General features: G+C 34.1%; 1 protein-coding gene across 2 annotated transcripts in view; it reads right to left on the bottom strand.

The window, feature by feature from the left end:
* LOC139960531 (uncharacterized) overlaps positions 1–19,391 on the bottom strand; it is a 67,137-nt gene that overhangs the window by 19,650 nt on the left and 28,096 nt on the right. For both annotated transcript variants that reach the window (XM_071958958.1, XM_071958957.1), the window contains exons 13-27: positions 19,137–19,286; positions 18,164–18,334; positions 17,633–17,818; positions 16,759–16,882; positions 15,313–15,371; positions 11,231–11,436; positions 10,270–10,390; positions 9,140–9,358; positions 8,676–8,849; positions 8,219–8,299; positions 7,402–7,530; positions 4,578–4,700; positions 3,971–4,057; positions 3,332–3,477; positions 2,604–2,694 (exon numbers count right to left, since the gene is read on the bottom strand). In XM_071958958.1, the coding sequence (XP_071815059.1) occupies positions 2,604–2,694; positions 3,332–3,477; positions 3,971–4,057; positions 4,578–4,700; positions 7,402–7,530; positions 8,219–8,299; positions 8,676–8,849; positions 9,140–9,358; positions 10,270–10,390; positions 11,231–11,436; positions 15,313–15,371; positions 16,759–16,882; positions 17,633–17,818; positions 18,164–18,334; positions 19,137–19,286 (2,067 nt within the window). The remainder of the gene's footprint in view (positions 1–2,603; positions 2,695–3,331; positions 3,478–3,970; positions 4,058–4,577; positions 4,701–7,401; positions 7,531–8,218; positions 8,300–8,675; positions 8,850–9,139; positions 9,359–10,269; positions 10,391–11,230; positions 11,437–15,312; positions 15,372–16,758; positions 16,883–17,632; positions 17,819–18,163; positions 18,335–19,136; positions 19,287–19,391) is intronic.

The following is a 19,391-nucleotide window of genomic DNA, read 5'->3' as shown; positions in this document are numbered from 1 at the left end:
ATCAGATCTTCCTTGAAATGGGACACACCCCAGCTCGATACGATTATCAGTGCAATTGAAGTCGCTTGAAATATTGATAAGCGGAAAATTTAAGGCGGTGTTACTCGAAATAAACTTGTCCCGTGATTCGATGATACAACATCCATGTCATTGCTATGGTTTGCTGTAAATCATTTTTGAAATATCTCAGCTATGCCCCAGCACCCCCTCAAATAAATTCCGCACATTACAACCTATCATTATCATTACCAGGGGTGTAGAGAATACCAGAATTGTCTGGTCACACTGAATGAATTATTTCTGAAAGAACTAACGCATAACTGAGTTATCTCAGTCATGAATATGATTTAGTGCTTGCCTCACCGCCGAGATAACAGGATAAGATGAACCTTCAGTCTCTCACTTGAAGTAAACCATACATGATACTTCACACAAAACCTAACCATTTGAGCACAAGAAACAAGCAATAAATCCATGTAATGACATTCCAAAGATTTCTAAGTTAAACGATTCCACTAGATCTGTTAATGTTGCATCGACTGCTTTTAATACACATAGTACATGAATAAAGGCCATGATAGTCAATCTAGTTATTTATGACAAAAAAAAGTTATTGTTTATGAAAAAGACAGTGGGGAATTTATATAGTAAGTTTGGACTTGAAATTTGAGTTTTATAATCTTTGTTTTTCTAGGCAATGTCCTTTCAATTATAAGCTTGATTTGCATACAATATTTTGTTCTGTAATTATTATCTTCCAAGGTGGAGACATTATTGGTACATCATGAAGTAAAACAGAAAATTATCAATTTTCAAGTACAGTAGCTTGTTTCCACTCTACTGTTGCCAGATACAAAAAAAAAAAAAAAAAAATGCACCAAGCTTGCAAATTGTTAACCTTTGCCTTTACAAACATCGTATCAGGATCTGTTCAGATTTCACTTTCATGAACAAAGTTTGCAGGAAAGTTTTGACCAAATTCTGCCAACCATAATTTAACAATAAACAGCAAAGCAAATTGCTTTGGATCAAATAATTGTATTTCTATTAAACTGAACATTCTCACAAATATTACATCTCAACATTTCTTTAAAAACCAGAAATTTGAGGGGGAAAATGAAATATTTCAATTTTTCTTTCAACAAGAACAGCATGGGATACAAATACCAGATAAACACCAAAACCCTACAATTATTAGTTACTTTACAAACATTTCTGTCTAAACAAAAAAACAGTTAGGACATTCGATATAAATTTAAACGTACTGCACTTGTGACATTTCTCATAGCAAACTAAGGTGTGTAGTCCTGATTTAATTGAATCTAGTCTAGCCTCGACTGACAGATACTGTACATGCCATTACTCCCTCTCAATAAATAAACGATTTGAATTCATGTTTCCTTTGGATGCCTTGCCATCTACAAAAGATATGACAAGTCACACAGCTGAGGAGACAAACATTGTTTGGGTTCATTTTAAATTTTAATTTGCCAAAATCATTTGTACAATTTCCTCAAAGTACTTGCAGTCAAGATCGCTGACACTGGACTATGATCAGTGCATTCATTATTCAGGGTACCTCATAAATGCGACCGGGGTAGCCGATAAACATCTCAGAAGTGATTAATGTCAATTCTGTAATTCATGTTTACAAATTTGGGAAGGAATTTTCTGCTGGAGTTTTCGCTGTTGTCGAGAGGGATGTATATCATTGACGGTGTTAATGGCTTAGCGAGAAACTTTGTTTTTGGAATGAGTCACAATGAGGTTAGAGAAATATTTAATAGGTTGACGAGGTACCATTAGAGTTAGACTGAGAAAATAAACAAGGCCCAGGCAAATCAATTTGAAGAAAATATGTGACCTTTAAAAAGTATGATCAGTCATGTCTTGTATTACTTTATGACATCCTACTGTCTAAACATAAATTAATGATTCATGAACCTTTGCCATCTGTTTCAAATATTTAAACTTTGAACATCCCTTAATGTAAATTCAGAAGATCCAAAACTTTTAAAAACAACCGTGGAACTTAAATAATAAATAGAGAAAGGAAACATACAACTTTTGAAAGGTCACAAATTACTTACATTAAAAGTTATTAGAAGGACACATTTGGTGGTAATTAAAGCACTTAAATTGTACTTTTGGAAACACATTTTTAATCCAAACTCTTGACATATCTATCGCTAAATGCCAAGGTTATGCAGAAACGGAAGTGACATAAAACTTAACACATCATGTAAACATCTTCTTGCTTTTTCTTTTAAACTTTTATCATATAAATAATATAAATAACAAATACCATATATTAAAGTGCTGTTATCATGAAATAAAACATGCTCAAGAGCAGCACTGTACAAAAGAACCAATACCTGGAATAGTGGTAAAAATCAAATTTGTGATAAAAGCATGTACTTGTGGACTATAATGCACTACACTTTGCCAACTTTGCTGTTGAGTGTGTTTAATATTGACAGTACTGTAAGTTACTTGAACATTATTAGTTTTTATGAAATCATGGAAGGTTTATATGTTTGAGCTTGTTCTTTCCCTTAAAGCATTCTCCGAATGATTTGAAAATAGGAAATAAGACTACTCACTTGAAGTTCTTTGATCTTTCGTTGCAGCTGTGCCACAAGGCTTTGTTCATCCTCCAGTCTGCTATTCAGTTGGTTGATGTCGTTGTCTCGCCTAAAAGAAATAAGAAATATCCAACAATTATCAATATGTAGCTTTATATTGAGCATCACATATATTTCATGCACTGTACTATGTTGCTCATCGAGAATCTATGCATTCTACACTTCTTATCCTCTTTTCTTTCATAAAGTATTGTGCTTATTGAAAAGGTTTTCATTTTATGACGCATATTCTATTCTATTCTCTGCAGTACGTTGCTGATTTTACAATCAGTTTAGTACTTGACATGGCAATGCCCATTGAGCATGTGATGAATATTCAGTATAAACCTCCCTTACGTTGCTCATTAACTCTAACATGTATTAATATTAATCACTGTTGTTTTACCTTATTTACAGTGTGACTTAAAATAAAAGGGAACTTCCGAACAAACAGCTCATTCCATTCGAATATATCCTTTACCAACAAGAACATTCCTATGGATATTTGTAAGCAATAATGTGGATAGTTGCCGGGTGGTTTTTATTCATTGAGTATCATGCATATTCTGTGGTCCACATAACACAATTTATTGAGCATCACAGGGTATTCCGTACTCAGTCACATATGAGGTACTTGCTCAATGTGCATATTCATATATGTCACTACTCTGTATAACCATTGGTTTATTATAAAGCCATTTGCTTACTTCTTGATAGTCTCCTCCATCTCATGTTTCGCATGCTCCAACTCTTCCACAGTCTCCTGGGTCATCTTAAGGTCGCCCTCTAGTTTCCTCTTGACCTTCTCAACATCAGCACGACCTTTCTTCTCATGCTCTAGGTTATCTTCAAGCTGGTCATGAAAAAGAAGTTACAATTTTCTTTATTTAAATCTCTTGACAGCTTATTTCAAAATATCACCAAATTATGATCCATAGATATAGCAGATTATAAAGGGATTTGGTAAACATCAGGGAGAATGATGTTGGGTTGTTAATGTTTTGTATTGTTTAAAATATTTAACTCAATCATCCACAGAAGATAGAACATTTTTCTACTAATCAAGAAAAGAAACATGCATTTTGATGAAAGTTTAAATACATTAACAGCTAGCTTAGCAAACATACTATTTCAAGGGTAAATCAACAAGAATCCTAGCTTTAGCCACTCAAAATGCGTTATATTCAATCAACCACAGCTCGGGCAATAGGGACAAGATTTGAAATGGGGTTTGTAATTAAAAGTGTTGCATACTTTTTTCTTTAAGATTAGTATATAAGATTTGTTTCTCAATGGAATATCCTTTTTAGAAATTAATTTGACTATTAACCTGAAAATGACCTTACCTCTTCAATGTTGGCTTCTAGTTTAACCTTGACTTTGCTGAGATGGTTGACTTTGTCTTCTTCAGCTTGAAGGTCTTCCACTGTTTTCTGAAATAAGACAATAGGTTTCCATCAATACCAATCATAAACAATAGTTAACCCACCTCACCCTCACCCATCCAAAAGGTAGAAAGACAAATAGCTTCCTCTCCAACTGGGTCACCTTTCTACCTTGGATCCCATCTATAATTAACCCTGTTCGCCCGAAACAATATTTACAACATAGCCACCTTTAAATTAGAACATTTAATAAAACTTTAAATCAAATCACAAAGCTTCAATGTTGTCATCAGATAAAGGACAATCTTTTACCCTGTTACCCTGAAATGATCATGAGAATCAACACATAATGTCAGTTTCCTTCCTTACCAATTAATATTATCAAACACTAAGAAATAACAAGAAGAGTATTCTCAAACTGCTTTGATAAGGATGATGAGAGGTTTCGATGCAAAACCCTGGTCTGGTCCGTATTGCCATATTTTATCACTATCAAAAAGTATCCTTTCTTTCATATATAAATAGTTAGGGTAAATAACAATAGAAAAAATAATCTTTGTTTTCTTACCTGTTGAAGTTCTTCTAGAGCAGCTTTCTCTTTGTTGACCTTTGCGATGACCTCCTCCTGGGCTGCGCAGTCCTCTTGCAGGGTCTTGATGGTGGCTTCTTTGGCTTTCTTGTCCTCCTCGGCCTAGCATAGAAAATCATTTTATTTGAGCTCCAAGCTCAGGAGTAAATGCATGCATGTTTCATATTTTAAATCTATAACACTAGGCTTCTATAGCACACAGTTTTGACATGTTAGGCTAGATAACTTTCAAAAACTGTTTCTTCATAAGCTATGCCACAAATAAACCACGATAAAAGAAAGACCAAACAAAATACACACATTTTGTTGAAAACAAGTCTGACAAGCATCAAAGGGCAAGGTCTCATAATTGATTTCAGGGATATTTCACATAAAGAGTAAAATTGCTGGCATGAGTTCTTAACAACTATTTTATGGGAAAGTTGAGAAGCTCCTTGCAACAAATACTTATAAAATTTTTGCAATTCTTCTAAAGGAAAATACAGAAGCACATGAAGTTAGAAAAAGTCTCAAAGATTTACACCTTTAGAAATCTCAAAATGAAGTTGTGTAAACAAACAGTTTGGTCTGGTTTTTGCTTCAGTTATTCTTCTCAAGCTGCACAAATCAAAAACCTTTGTCTAATGTTTGATATAATTAATATCCACTAAGATCTTTATATGCTACACTGATATATTTGATTATTTTAAGAACAAATGAAAAAATAATAAACACTGCAGGCAATAGAAACTTTTGTCAAACTTGCAATCTTCAGACGAAATTTAATTCCAATATAACAAAAAGAAAGAAAAGAAAACAAACCATCAGGCTGTGAGAATGATAGCAATAACAAAAAGATTAACATCAAGAAAGAACTTGTCTGAGGCAAAACTGTATAAAATCAAGCTAAAAGTAAAGTGATGTAAGAGAACCATTGCTGATTAATAATGAAGTGAGATCTGTCTATAGAACTTTAGCTAGATAGGTTTGAGTCATCAGTATTCATTTAATTGAGCTAAATTCAGGTCATAGAAATATTCAATCATTAAAATTTTTAATTCATCTCCTGATGAAGTTTTAGTAAGTAAAAAAATGCAAGAAATCCATTTACTTTATATTAATATAAATACTAAATTATCAACCAGTCCCATAAATCCCAAATGTCAAACAAAATCATTGCAACAGCTTATTTACAAATTGACAGAATTAATGTAAAATTTGAAGAAATAAGTATCAAAACTCAATCATAATTTCAATGTCCTTTTTCTCAGAGCGACTTATCTGTGCTTTACTTTGATGACTTGAATTTGATGTAAAATATTTCTTTTTTCAAATACAAGACTGACATCAGTTTTGAATTTAGATATACTGGCAAACAGAACGATATCACAACAAATATAAGTTTATCAAACCACATCAGATCAAAGAAAGACTTCACTTCAAGATAGCTTAAATCAATGTTTCTCTTCCGTCAGTTTACAAGATTCGAACTGCACGCTTTGATTATCAAATAGTCATGAAAGATGCAAAACCAGGAAAGAATGAGTTAACCAGGAATGGATGTGTGGAGGTCAGGATTTGGTAATATAGGAAAAATAAAAAACTGCTTCCATTTTTTTTTTTGATTTTTTTTTTGGCAACAACTTTGCTAATTGACAATAATTCCATTAGATCAAAGAATTCTTCTGCTTGACTCAACTACTTCTAACAAATTTGAAACTTTATATATATTGAATAACAGCTTTAGTTATCAAAAGATGAAGTAAAATTATTCCTGAAACTTTGCCTTCATAGATGTGCAATTCATAGTGAGTGCAGTTTCATTTTTATTTAGCTTTGTAACATCCTCTTTTATGAAAAGGAATAAAATTAGAAATTTTGAGTTCATTTCAATACAATCATCTTAATTACATAGAAATTTTTATGTAATCTAAAGATCGTTATCCCAACAAGTACTGAGAACAGCTCAAATTTATAAAATATCTTAATTGATTGCATTCCTATGTAAGCAATAGCAACATGGCTTTATGTAAGGACTAAATAAGAGTGGCAAAAGGTTTGTAAGAGTAATGAAAGACGGAAAGTGATGTATAATGGAGGATATCAATGGAAACAGCAAACAACAGGAAGTGACAGCAAAGAGGATAAAATGTTAAAGCGTGCTCATTCAAGTCTTGAAACCATATCACTTCAAAATATAATTACCACTAGAGCCTTAATATTATTGCCATGTAGCCTTGCTTTGTTGAAAACGGTAATATTGTCAGAACTATCAAACCATTTAGAGTTTGCATGGGGACATCTGGGATAACTAATCCTTAAATATGTTGATCTCTTATTAATCTGTAAGTATTATTATCATTTTGGCCGGATGGGACATGCAGTCCAAGTTACATGTGAAGAGTATAACAATCAATTCTGCATCATTTGGTTTTTGCTAATCAATATATAGCACATCCTTTTTGAGCTTGACCAATCAGTCACATTATCAATTGAAACTATTTAAGAAATGAAACAAACTAACAAATTTTGAGACAGCGACATTCATTTATTACTATGTTCTCTGCCTGTTGCTATCTTCACACAGATATATGCATAATAACAATCCATGGATTTACTTTTAATGTTTCTACCAAATTTGGTAAAAATAAACCATAAATTGGCTCAATTGTATGCCTGGAAGTTGATTTCAACATTACATCAAAACACATCCAGTTTTATTTTATTTGAAAATTCTGTTAAATCCATTCAAAGTGCAGTACATGGCAAGAAGCTTAGGCTCAAGTAGGTAAGTATATAACAGCTTGATAGGATGCAGTAGTACCTTAGACAAGGTAATTTCAAGGTCTTCAATGTCCTTCTTGAGTTCTCCACACTCTTGTTCAAGCTTGCGTTTAACAGCACTGACATTGGCGTTGGAGTCTTCCTCTTCCTCCAGGCGTTCTGTCAGCTCCTAAGGATTGTGGGTAATATAAATACTGATTAAAAAATTTAATAAATATTGTTTAATTATTACAACACTGATCTGGGTTGCCTTTATCAACTGTGAGTCATGACTGGACTGGACTTTGGTAGATGTAAACATATGGCTTAAATTTGAAGACAGTTCAATAACGAAGTATTTGTAGCCTTAATTTCCACAGATCTAGGAATAGTTCCAAGACACTTGTAACAATCTGATGATAGTACATGAAATCCAGGGACGCCTTAATCCCGTACCGTAGATTAAATGTAGAGAATGTTTCCGGGAACTGGGGACATCTGGTCCCTTAAATATAAACTAGACTTAATTAAAACTTTCAACCATCTGTCAATTTATCACATAAGTATTAAGAGTATTATTGTAGGCTAGATATATCATTCATTGATTCAGATATCCACAAATCAATGTTTTTCTTCTCTTTTATTAAAAATCACATTCAATTTTATGTCATTTTCTAGATTATGAGGATCCATAGTTATTCATCATCTGAACCAAAAGTGATGATTTATTGTGTTCCAATTTCCAGATCGAACAAATGTTACATATTCTTTTTGTGTTGCCATGTACAACTGTGTTGAAGGAATTCGCTTGGTAGATGAGAGTTCAGTAGTAGCTTAAAGATAAATATGTCTGCAATATATCTCTTTCTATCACTTACTTGCAGCTGTGCCTCTAGATCGGACTTCATTGAGGTTACTTTGTTCAAATTTTCTTCAAGCTCTGCAGCATTCTCTTGTTCCTGAAAAGTGATACAAAAGATGAAGATTATAAAACAATCACTTTAATATTTATTGCAACTTAACATTTGATCTCTAAAAGTTAAGTAAATGACACAGCTAATATTACCTGTATTCAACTGTTTATATGTATTCATATTGATTTAATGAGCATTCACGAGAGAATCTCAGAAAGATAAATGAGGAGGGGGAGGGGAGGGGGTGATTAGGAGAAGAGAAAGCGAGAGGCAGGATGAGTTATTGATATGCAATTATCCTAACTGTTCCTTGCGCCTTTGGCAAGGAATCAAAAGGTCTTTTCTATTACAAACGTATGACTCTATATTTAGTCTCTCCAAAAACTATTTATACCATTATTTAGTTATGAATTAAACTCACGGTTTGCAGAAGAGTGACAAGCTCGTTTTTCTCGTTGAGAACTGAGGCATTCCTTGCTTCCAGTTCTTTCCTATTTTCTTCCTCAACTTTGACCTTTGCCAGGGCCTTTTCAAGATCTGCAATTTTGGCTTTCATGTCATCCTCAGCACGGGCGACGTTGAGGAGGGGTTTCACCTAAATAGAAAAAAATAAAAGGTAAAAAGATCTCCTCACAGGAAATGAAAAGAGCCAGGATTTTTTTCTGCCTGTCACTGTAATTGCAGGTGAATACAAATACTTTTGCTCTATGAACTGAAGTTTTGTTTTAAAATGATTAAAAACAGAAGTTGTCTGCCACCTTTAAATGAAAATAAAATATCCAGCATGTTAAAAGTAAAATTGAACCCAAATGGCATCAAATGCAGTAAATGACTACAAGGCCTACTCATTTGTTGAAACTGATTGATCATTTAAGAAGAAAATACCTTAGTGTAAAGTCTCCACCAGCCCCAGTTACGGAGCACCAAGTATTTACGGATGTTCCTCTGTAGAATTTGAAGACCAACACGTTGTTCCAAGAGTTTCTTGAAGGTACATCTCATAATGAAACCACGGATACGGGCTTGCATGTAGGACAGGACCCTGCCCAATCGCTCATCACGCATCTCTTCTAGACGACCAAGGACTCCAGCACGGAAGAACACCTTAAATGGGAAAAAAAAATGAGACCAGAAGGTTTCTTAGCTAATATAGTCTGGAAAAATTATAATATCTCTGTTCATTCCATTTTCAACTTCAATCGATTGCAACTAGGCAGGCAGCTATATTATAATAATACTTGTTAATGTTTAGCATATCTAAACCTACATGACCAGAACAGAAGAGGGTTGGATCTGGAGTGGGTTGGATCTGAAGTGGGTTGGCCCTGAAGTGGGTTGGCTCTGGAGTGGGTTGGTGGCAGGGGTGGTAGTGGTAATGCACAAACTTCAAAATCCTCTCAAAATGTCCTCACACAATGGATCCTCTGCACGCATTCAAGTATTTTGAATATTTTCAACAAAACTACACTTCTTTAAATATTTTTTTTTTATATAATTTGTCAATGAAAAGGCACTCCCCAGTTACAGTTTTCTTAACTTATTAAAAAGAGGTTACCTTTTAAATTACAAAAAGGGCTTTTTGTCAATAAAAAAATCATGGAAATATAGTACTTTTCATTGTAAACAAAAAGGGGCTTTAAGGTGGCTTGTAGCTATGGTGGTACTTTCTCCCAAACTGCCATCTAAGCTATCTACTCTGAAATTTAGCTCTTGATACTGCCCTACAGTTAAATTGATCCAGTTGCACTGCCTTGAATAAAATTTGCCATTGATGATGAATAACCATTTCCATGTTATGCAAAATTTCTCCTTTGATGATGGAAGCCATTTTCATATCATAATTGGTGTAGTTATTGCTGATGAGCATCTGTCCCCATATGATAGCATGTTGCATCGATTGAGGATGGAAACTCAATTTCTTGGCATATGCAAGTGTGGTTTGTCCATGATGATCAATCTTCCTTTTTCTTAGTTGTGAAACATCATATTGTTTTTTGTGATAAGGTGGGACTTACCTTGGTGAAACCCATCCTGTATTCATTAGCTTCAAGATCCAGGTTTTGCAAGAGCAAATCGGCAGCCTTACGACTGTCCATGAATCCTTGAGGAACAGCGCTTGGAGCCAAGATGTTGTACCTGAAGTAAGACAGGGAGAGGGTATTAACAGAGGGGCAAAATAATATTATATCATTCGACCCCAGACATCGAGTGTTGTATTGAGAAAGATCATCAACAGAGTAAAAGCAGGAAAGCGAATAGTAACCATAGCAACATTTATATTTTCAATCCAAGGAACCTGATAATTCTCTTTACAATAACTTCATTTGTTCTCACTAATTTGTATCAAATATTCATGAAAAAGAAAGTAAAATCAAATAAAACTGTTAGCAAACTGCTTGTCCACTAGAGAGCCTGTGTAGGAGAATGTGTAAAAGTAAGTTGGCCTGACGTTTCGATCCTAGCAGGATCTTCTTCAATGGCTAAATGACAAGTAAAATGACAAATGACGAAAGCTAAAAGAAAAGTAACAGGTCTTTAAATCCCACTTGGGTAGTGATCTGAGGAACGAAAAACAAACAGGAGGAATACTTAAGGTATATATACATCTGAAGGTATATATACATCTGGAACAACATGTTTTGCTGTTATAGCACTTCTTTTAAGCTGTTTTTCTTTTAGCTGATTTTGGCAACTTTGAGAATCCTTTAATAAAGTAGTTTAATAGCTTTCAACCTGTCAAATTTAATTTCAAATGCTGAAGATAAAATTGAAACATTCATTAATTTCATGCAATGTCACTTTCATTCATACCACTATGAACATAGTCTTGCATGTTAAACAAGGAACATTAATTCTGTGATAACTCCCAGATAAATGAGATTTCCTGAGATGTTTTGAGGGTTCTACATGATATTTCCCTTCCATTATAACCGAGATGAAATTTAAATTGAGACAACAAAACGGATAAAAAGTTACCTTTGCTTGAACTCATTGAAACCGATTCGGTTAGGGAATCCTTTACGGCAAATACGGATACCTTCCAGGACACCATTACAAGCCAACTGATGGAGCACTAAGTGGGAGTCGATGACACCGGGTTTCTTGTGTTCATTGGGAATGATGCAACGCACGAAATGTGGCTTAGTGTTCCCCAACGTTGTCATCAGACGAGTCAGTTGTTCCTGTTAAATAAACATTTCTATAGGTAACCTACCGATCTAGGGTTGTAGGCTCGGTAACATACAAGAAAGAAATCAGAGACTGCCACATGTTTATTGGCCAAATGAATATATACAGACGAGAAAAAAGGAAACAAGTCCAGAGAGTTGCATGATATGGTGCTGGAAAATTGAGTGGCTAGTTCTAAAATTTGATATCACATTTGTTATCACAAAAGCTCTAAAAAAGATCTGATTATTTTTCCTAAATTTGTTGGATATAGACACCAGTCGTGCATTGTCATTTTCAGTGCAATACAATCTAGTAACTGAAATAATTTCAACAACGATGAATTCAATATATATACATATAACAGGGATATACATATAACAGGGTGTCCGCATATAAAGCGGGAGGCCCAGGTTCGAATCTTGGTGGAGGCTGGAAGTTTTTTCACTGTTCTTGATTTTCCAACTCATTACGATTTCAATTATATATATATATATATATATAGATAGATATATATATATATATATGTATATAGATATATATATATATAGAAAAATGGTGAATACACTCTCATGTTTGAAATTCATCCAGTAGACAACTGCAGACCCATGAAAGAGTGGGAATGTTGAGAAGGTGGGGAGACATGTTAGTAGGCATGTCCAGCTTAAATTGATAAATTGTTCAGTCAAATCGTGGAGGATACCAAGCTTCTCCACGCCAAAGTGGCTAACTTCATAAATCTCATTTATTACAATGTTTAAAAACAATTGACAAAAGTGAGGAGAAATCATTCCTATTGAAAATGGGAAATAAATCACTTTAAATAGCAAATTTTTTGTCCTTATGTGAAGACATAGATCAGCAATTCATTGATAGTTGTCTGCTGGACGGTTGCCAAAAATCTTGAAAATGCATTGTGGGTAATACCAACGAGAAAAAATTGAAGAAAAAAAAATGAACTATCGGATATATGGTACTGTAATTTGAAATCTACTGGCGGCAAGAAATTTGGAAATTAAAAAAGAAATTGGAGCCATGCATCTAGCGAGAAATGGAAAAAAGGAATGTTGTGATAAATGAGGAAATGACATCATTATCCTGCAGAAATATTCCATGTCAACTAATGTTATATTGCTATTTAATTAAATGTGCAATGATTTGGAATAGCAGCCAAGTGGGATGATTTTCTAATGCTATATACCAATCTATATACATTGGAGCCATGCATCTAGCGAGAAATGGAAAAAAGGAATGTTGTGATAAATGAGGAAATGACATCATTATCTTGCAGAAATATTCCATGTCAACTAAGGTTATATTGCTATTTAATAAAATATGCAATGATTTGGAGTAGCAGCCAAGTTATAGATTCTTTGCAGGATGCATTAATTTTAATGTCCAGTGTGCATGTTAGAGGTTTCCGGGATATAAATCGGAACACAGATGTGCTGGTTGTAGCTTGTTTTTTTGTGGGTAATATTTAAGCAAAGCATTTAGTACTCTTTATCATGACTTCTAAAAGAACTCAATATAGAATGTGGCCCCAACATCCATAAAATGTCTATTTCTTGAATACTAGTAAACCGATGATTCCAAAGCAGTAAGAGGAACGTTTATGTGAGAAAATTGAAAATAAATATATTAGATAATGCATGAGGTCAGCTAGGTCTGGCAATTAAAATTATACTCATGTTTTTAGCAACAGTCTAATCACTTTTGAGAGAAAATTTTGTGGGTTTCGAAAATATGGACTATTAAAGCCTTCACAGGTTTCTTTTTCTTTCTAACGGTGGAACAGAATCAAATCAGGCAGAAGTTGAGGTACGTCAGTAAATTACAGGAGAAGCGGTCATTTACCAAAAAAGCCGGCTGTAAAAACTAAACATGAACAGCAGCCACCCAAAAAAAGAATTAAGTTTCTAAAGAGGAAAACCCCTGACTTTTACCAAGAAGCTATTTTTGGATATGATGTAATGTTTCTCCATGCATATTACTAAAGAAACAAAAAGGGACAGTTGACGTGCATGCAGATACCCTACATACAGATGTAGGCGAAAGCTTAACAGGCAAATGCACTTTAGATTGGGCTTGCAAGCCTACATGCAAAACTATTCTTTGTCTGTGTAAGTTTTGGAAGCTTTGATTTCATACAAAATATCAGTCACAATTGATCACTGGGCTATTGTTTTGACAAAAAGACTGTTTGCACATCTAATTCTTGAACTTTTCCCCATGAGAGATGGTTTAAGGTGTTCTCGCTTGTTTACTTTTATATGAATTTTGAAGAAAAGTTCAATGGAAGAACATGAATAAGCTTATAGAAATGGAAGGACGAAAGACCTTTTTCTAGTGGCTAAGTTTACATGCTGTGGCTTCCTGGTATTACATATGAGGCACAATTTTTTCAACTATTTTTCAACTATTTTTTCAACTATTGCTAACATCAAGCAGAATATTGGCCTCAGATGTTAACAACCCAACAACGATCCAAGCACTGATAATTGACATAGAAAATTGATGAATAGACAAAATGTTTGCATCATTTCGCTTGGTTCTTAATTGCTCAAAATTAAACCAGAGAGATCATCTTTTGGGTCTGAAAAATGTGACAAAGTATGAAAACTTTTTTTGATTATTTTTTTTGGGTGGGTTTGTGATTTTCTCTCTTTTTTGTTGTTGTTAGACTTGCAAGTCCATAACTTTTGATGAAAATATAAAGCAAGACAAAAAAAAACAGACAAAAAAATGTATATTCTGCCAGTCAAAACAGAGAAGCAAAGCATGCATAAGCTTAGGTTCATGCCGACCCTGTGACCGCCGCTAATTGTCTTGATCTTCTTTTGTTTTCCAGGCAATCCAGCTACAGGTATACGGGAGAAAGACACAATAAACAATCAAAATGCAGGTCAGAGGTCAAAGGTCACAGCTGCTACTAACGTTTATATCAGCTGTTGGTATTGCCAGGAATTTATCTACCGAGGACAAATTTTGCCAATCCGGCAAACTTTGTGTGAAAGGGAGGGATTGATAATTTAGAGGAAGACTTTTAAGATCTGCATGCAACTTCTATTTGCAGGAAATAAATCCATTAATCCACAAAACAGAAAAGGAAAAAAAAAAAGGTTCTTGGGCATCCAAATTATGATACTACTTCAGTTAGTGGTTGCTAGGGTCATTTAGAAGGAGTTTCGTCTATTTACGAGGTAAGCTCTGTCAGTAAGCAGTAATATATTTTTAGCCAGTTTTATATCGATTTCATGCAAAACAGCCATTCACAGGCAAGTAAAATACTTTGGAATATTTTATGCTTCTGATATATTGATAATGCTAAGGAAAAAAAAGGGGGTTGGGAGATTTTGCTTTTCTTTCTCAAAATGCTTTTACTGTTTGCAGAGGGCAATGATGAGTCAAAAATGGTTTTATTGAGCATGTGCAAAATTTATGATAAGCAGAAGGTTTAAGCAATGTTTTCATTTCAGTCTGTGTGAGAAGGCCAAACAATAAACAGACAGCCAGGTTGTTATGAAGTCATGAATATTCAGGCAGCCAGATTGTTCTGAAATTATCAATATTCAAATAGACTGTGACTAAACCATGAATATTAATATGAGAATCTTCATTTCATTTAATTGCATTTTATCAGCAAATTATTGTTGCATTTGCTTTTCATGCCTAGTTTTTTTTTTTTTTTTTTAAATTTGCAATCACTAGCCAAAATAGCATGCTAATGGGTGGGGTGTGTTGATAGCTTTCATATTGAATAGGGCAGAAATGCTTTGTTGGAGTAGAAAGGGAAGCATTTGTGCTAAAAAGCAGAGAAGAGTGCGAAGAAAGTGGATGTTATTGGATAGGCTAGGCTGGTTAGGACTGGCAGAGTTGATGCTTCTTACTCTGTGAAGAGCTGACACAGTCTGGAAGGAGCCTCCCTTCTTCTTTTTACCAACGGTAGCTTTGGTAACAATAAAAAATGTCAATATATCATCAACGAAAAAAAAAGAAACATCATTCCACTATGACATTACGAGATAAGAATTGTAAGAAACTAGATGTTAACATAGATCGATTCTTAGTCATGAAACATGTGTCTGTATCTCTTAACAAATAGATAATGCAAAAGTAGTAAATTCCATCCTCATCCTCATCAGCAACCCCCCACCCCTCTCCGGGGCTCTCCCCTACCCACCCACCGGCCTCATTTTTGCCACCCAAATCACGATATTTCATCCTACCCTTTGGTACCCAAATTTATTCCTGGAACAACAAATTTCAAACATTTTCAAATTTAATTCTGAAGAAGTTTCAAATTAGACAACAGATATGATAATCTAATAGCTAAAAATTGAATAAATATTTACAAACTGACTTATTTAGAAATATCAATGGGGCAAAAGCAAGATATAGCAAAAAAACTTTTCCCAATTTCAGAACTCTTTCTTCCAATTTATAGTGGGAACACCCCAGACTTTGGCAAACCAGAGATAATGAGTCTATATCGCTTGCAAGAGATATTTGTAGTATTTGTTAAATTTTAATTAGTATGGAGCCCGCTTGACAATACTTAGCATGTTTCCTTGTAAAGGCAAGCTGATTGCAGGCCTTTCCTTTTAGCTTTACACTTACACATCCCAACAAGAGCACTCAAGTTTAATACTGGTGCAAAGATAATAAAAATGCTGACTGATTTCATATTTCTATCTATCTTTCTTTCTCTCCCTCTCCCTCTCATTTCTCATTCTTTCTAATTTATCGATTTAATAATTCTGTACATTTCTATCTCTTTATTCTGTCATTCGTTCATAAAGTGAGAGCTCATGGTTTATACAAGATCTAACAAGTCAAACTCTGAAGCAATATTGTGCATAAAGAATGTTTTGCATATCTGTAAATTTGTAGTACTTGAAGAAGAAGAAGAAAAAAGGTGATTGAAACAAACAAGATTTCTTCCTGCACAAAGAAGTTTTCATCATCTACTTGGCAATTTAATATCCTTACTAGTTGAAAACAATTACAAAATACAATTGTCCTGATTTCTACATGCAAATTATAGGCTAGAGACATTTACTATGTGAGGGATTATATGGCTAGGCTTCAATCTTATTTTTTCTATTGAAATGTACATGTTAACAGGAATAGTCGACATATGCTTATGATGTTATTGTCATCAACTTTATCACGCACACTTTGTTCTCATATATATTTACATGTCCAATGCAACCAACTGGGTATACCAATAAAATTAAGATGAATTCTGGAATCTACAATTTTTTTTTTTTTTTTTTAAACAAGAGAGAGAAAATGAAAAGATATATTTTTATAGGCATTATATAGACACTTACATGCGCCTTTGTCTTCAAAGAGTGTTGCGCAGAGAGGATCAGTGGATTTCTTGAGAAGTTCAACGACAGCCTCATTCAGAGGATCCTTGTTCTTGTCCAGCCATTGGTCGACATTGTACGGAACCTATAAAAAATTTAAAAATTAAAACTCAGTCAACAACTGCAAGACTTAAAGTATAAGAAAAAACTGGACAAAATCAAAAGTTGATTCACTAAACTCGGCTGTGTTTGGAGCTTTATGAAAATTTGGAGTCACAATCGATTATTAACTAGCATCAGGCAAAAACTGACCCTCAGAAAATTTGAACAAACTCATCTTGTCTGATAGAAAAAGAGATTCATTTAAGCCAGTAAAAACCTTAGTTTCTAGTCTTAAGGTGAATTTTAATTATATATGTAGACTCGCATATTAGATGATTGTTAGCGGGGCAATGATGCTCTTGACTACATTGAGTCATAGCAGGTATTGTTGATGTGTGGGTGCAGTATAAAATACAAAACTGCAAAATCTTGTCAAATCAACTGTGGTGACCGAAATACGCAGGTAAATGTCACCAAAGTTTATGAGCATTTCTATCCAATGACCTCCACATGAATGCAAAATGACATATAAAACTAACACAAGTTTTTGCATGTAATATAATATTAAAGGTAAAACCAGTACGTATTACTTTAACAGTAGTTGCTGATTAAAGAATAGAACTAGTTTGTACGTATACTACAGATTTCTGTGCTAGTACTAACGACACAAAAAGTTTGATTCAAGTTTTTCTGGACTTTGAAAAGAACAAGTCTGTAAGAGTAATAGTTGGATAGAATATGTGTATGTTTTGTTTATTACAGCTTTCTGTACTTTGTATGAATTACAACTTACAGTGCCAGCATAATGGTGGACTTCCATGTGGATTTCATGAGCATGGGCCCTCTTGTTAGCGATGCTAGGCTTGCTGAAGTTGGGGGATTTTCCATCATGATGACTGACCAACTTGTTCAGGAAGGTCAAGTCCGTTGCCTTGGGGACAATACACTCTTCCTCAAGAACAGCAAAGATACCCATCGGCTGAAGGATTGGAAATGATAATTCTTCTTAGAAAAAAAGCATGTTAAAGGAAACAAGAATTGGCTCACAAAATTTTCCTGACCGAGACTGCCATGATAACATGATATGAGAAAAGAACAGTATTAAAGGGGATGTACATCTTCTTCAAGGACAACATTTCTATCTGACTTTACTCATGAAAAAAAGCAATTCTTTAAGCTTCATATGAGAACCAACTTTGTTTTCTTTATCTGTCGATATCATGCATCACCACATGCTCAGAACTTGAGGTATACTACTGTGTAGCGGGGAAAAGGGCTGGAGTATTACGATAGTCTCTCCTTCGTGTTGTTATTTTATACCTACCCCTTCAATCAGAGTGATACAGGCTTGCAAATCAAGACCGAAGTCGATGAATTCCCATTGGATACCCTCTCGTTTGTATTCCTCCTGTTCCAAGATGAACATGTGATGGTTGAAGAACTGCTGCAACTTCTCATTGGTCAGGTTGATACAGATCTGCTCAAAACTGTTGAACTATAGTTTGGAAATAATGAGGGAAAAAAAGGGGAGAATTTTGAAAATGATTTGTTGTTCACCTTTGGTATTGTTGAAAATTGCTACATAACAAACAAATTTCAATCACAAGTATAATTTTTCGAATGGAATGTAAATCCTTTTCTTCATTCATTTATGATGGAGGGGGGATGAACAAACCATATATTAATATAATATATAATATAATATATAATATAATATAACATAATATAACATAACATAATATAACATAACATAAAATAATATAATATAACATAACATCATATCATATCATATCATACCATACCATACCATACCATATCATATCATATCATATCATATCATAGTTGCATAGTCAGTTCTTATGTTACATTTCATAACAGAGAAGGATTCCAAAGCACACTAGGCAGCTGGTAAAGCTAGGCAATATGTAAACCGTTTCGAACTTTTGAAATTTATCATATCATCTGACCAAAAGCAAAGTGATATGAACATTTTTTAATTCTATATGAAAGAAAATTCCAATATGCAGTTTGCGTTATTTTTAAAAGGTTCCACAATCTATAAAAGTGTAAAAAAGTATTTTGTATTAAAATAATCAGCATTTTTAAGGAACTTTTCAACGCTGTTACTAACTTGAAGTGGCATTTATGGGAGCTCGAATTTGCTTTTTAAGAATCATCACTGATGTATCATGAAATGCTCATATCAGACAAAAGCATTATGATATTTAAATCTTAGAAGCTCAATTGCTCAGGTGGATACATACCACTTTGAGAAAAAGAAAAAAACAGAAAGGTACCTCAAAGATTTCAAAGCCAGCGATATCCAGTACACCAATGAAGAAGTTCTTAGTTGCCTTAGTATCGAGATTCTTGTTGACGATGGCCACCATCCAGGAGAACATACGGTTGTAGATGGCCTTACACAGGGCACCGACAGAGAAAACAACCTAAGATCAGGTATAACAAAGTAAAAATGACATTACAATTGATGAAGTGAAAAAAGATGGCCACCATCCAGGAGAACATACGGTTGTAGATGGCCTTACACAGGG

The sequence above is a fragment of the Apostichopus japonicus genome, chromosome 19, assembly GCF_037975245.1.
Source record: "Apostichopus japonicus isolate 1M-3 chromosome 19, ASM3797524v1, whole genome shotgun sequence".
NCBI classification, from domain to species: Eukaryota; Metazoa; Echinodermata; class Holothuroidea; order Aspidochirotida; family Stichopodidae; genus Apostichopus; species Apostichopus japonicus.
This window is presented reverse-complemented; position numbering and strand designations above follow the sequence as displayed.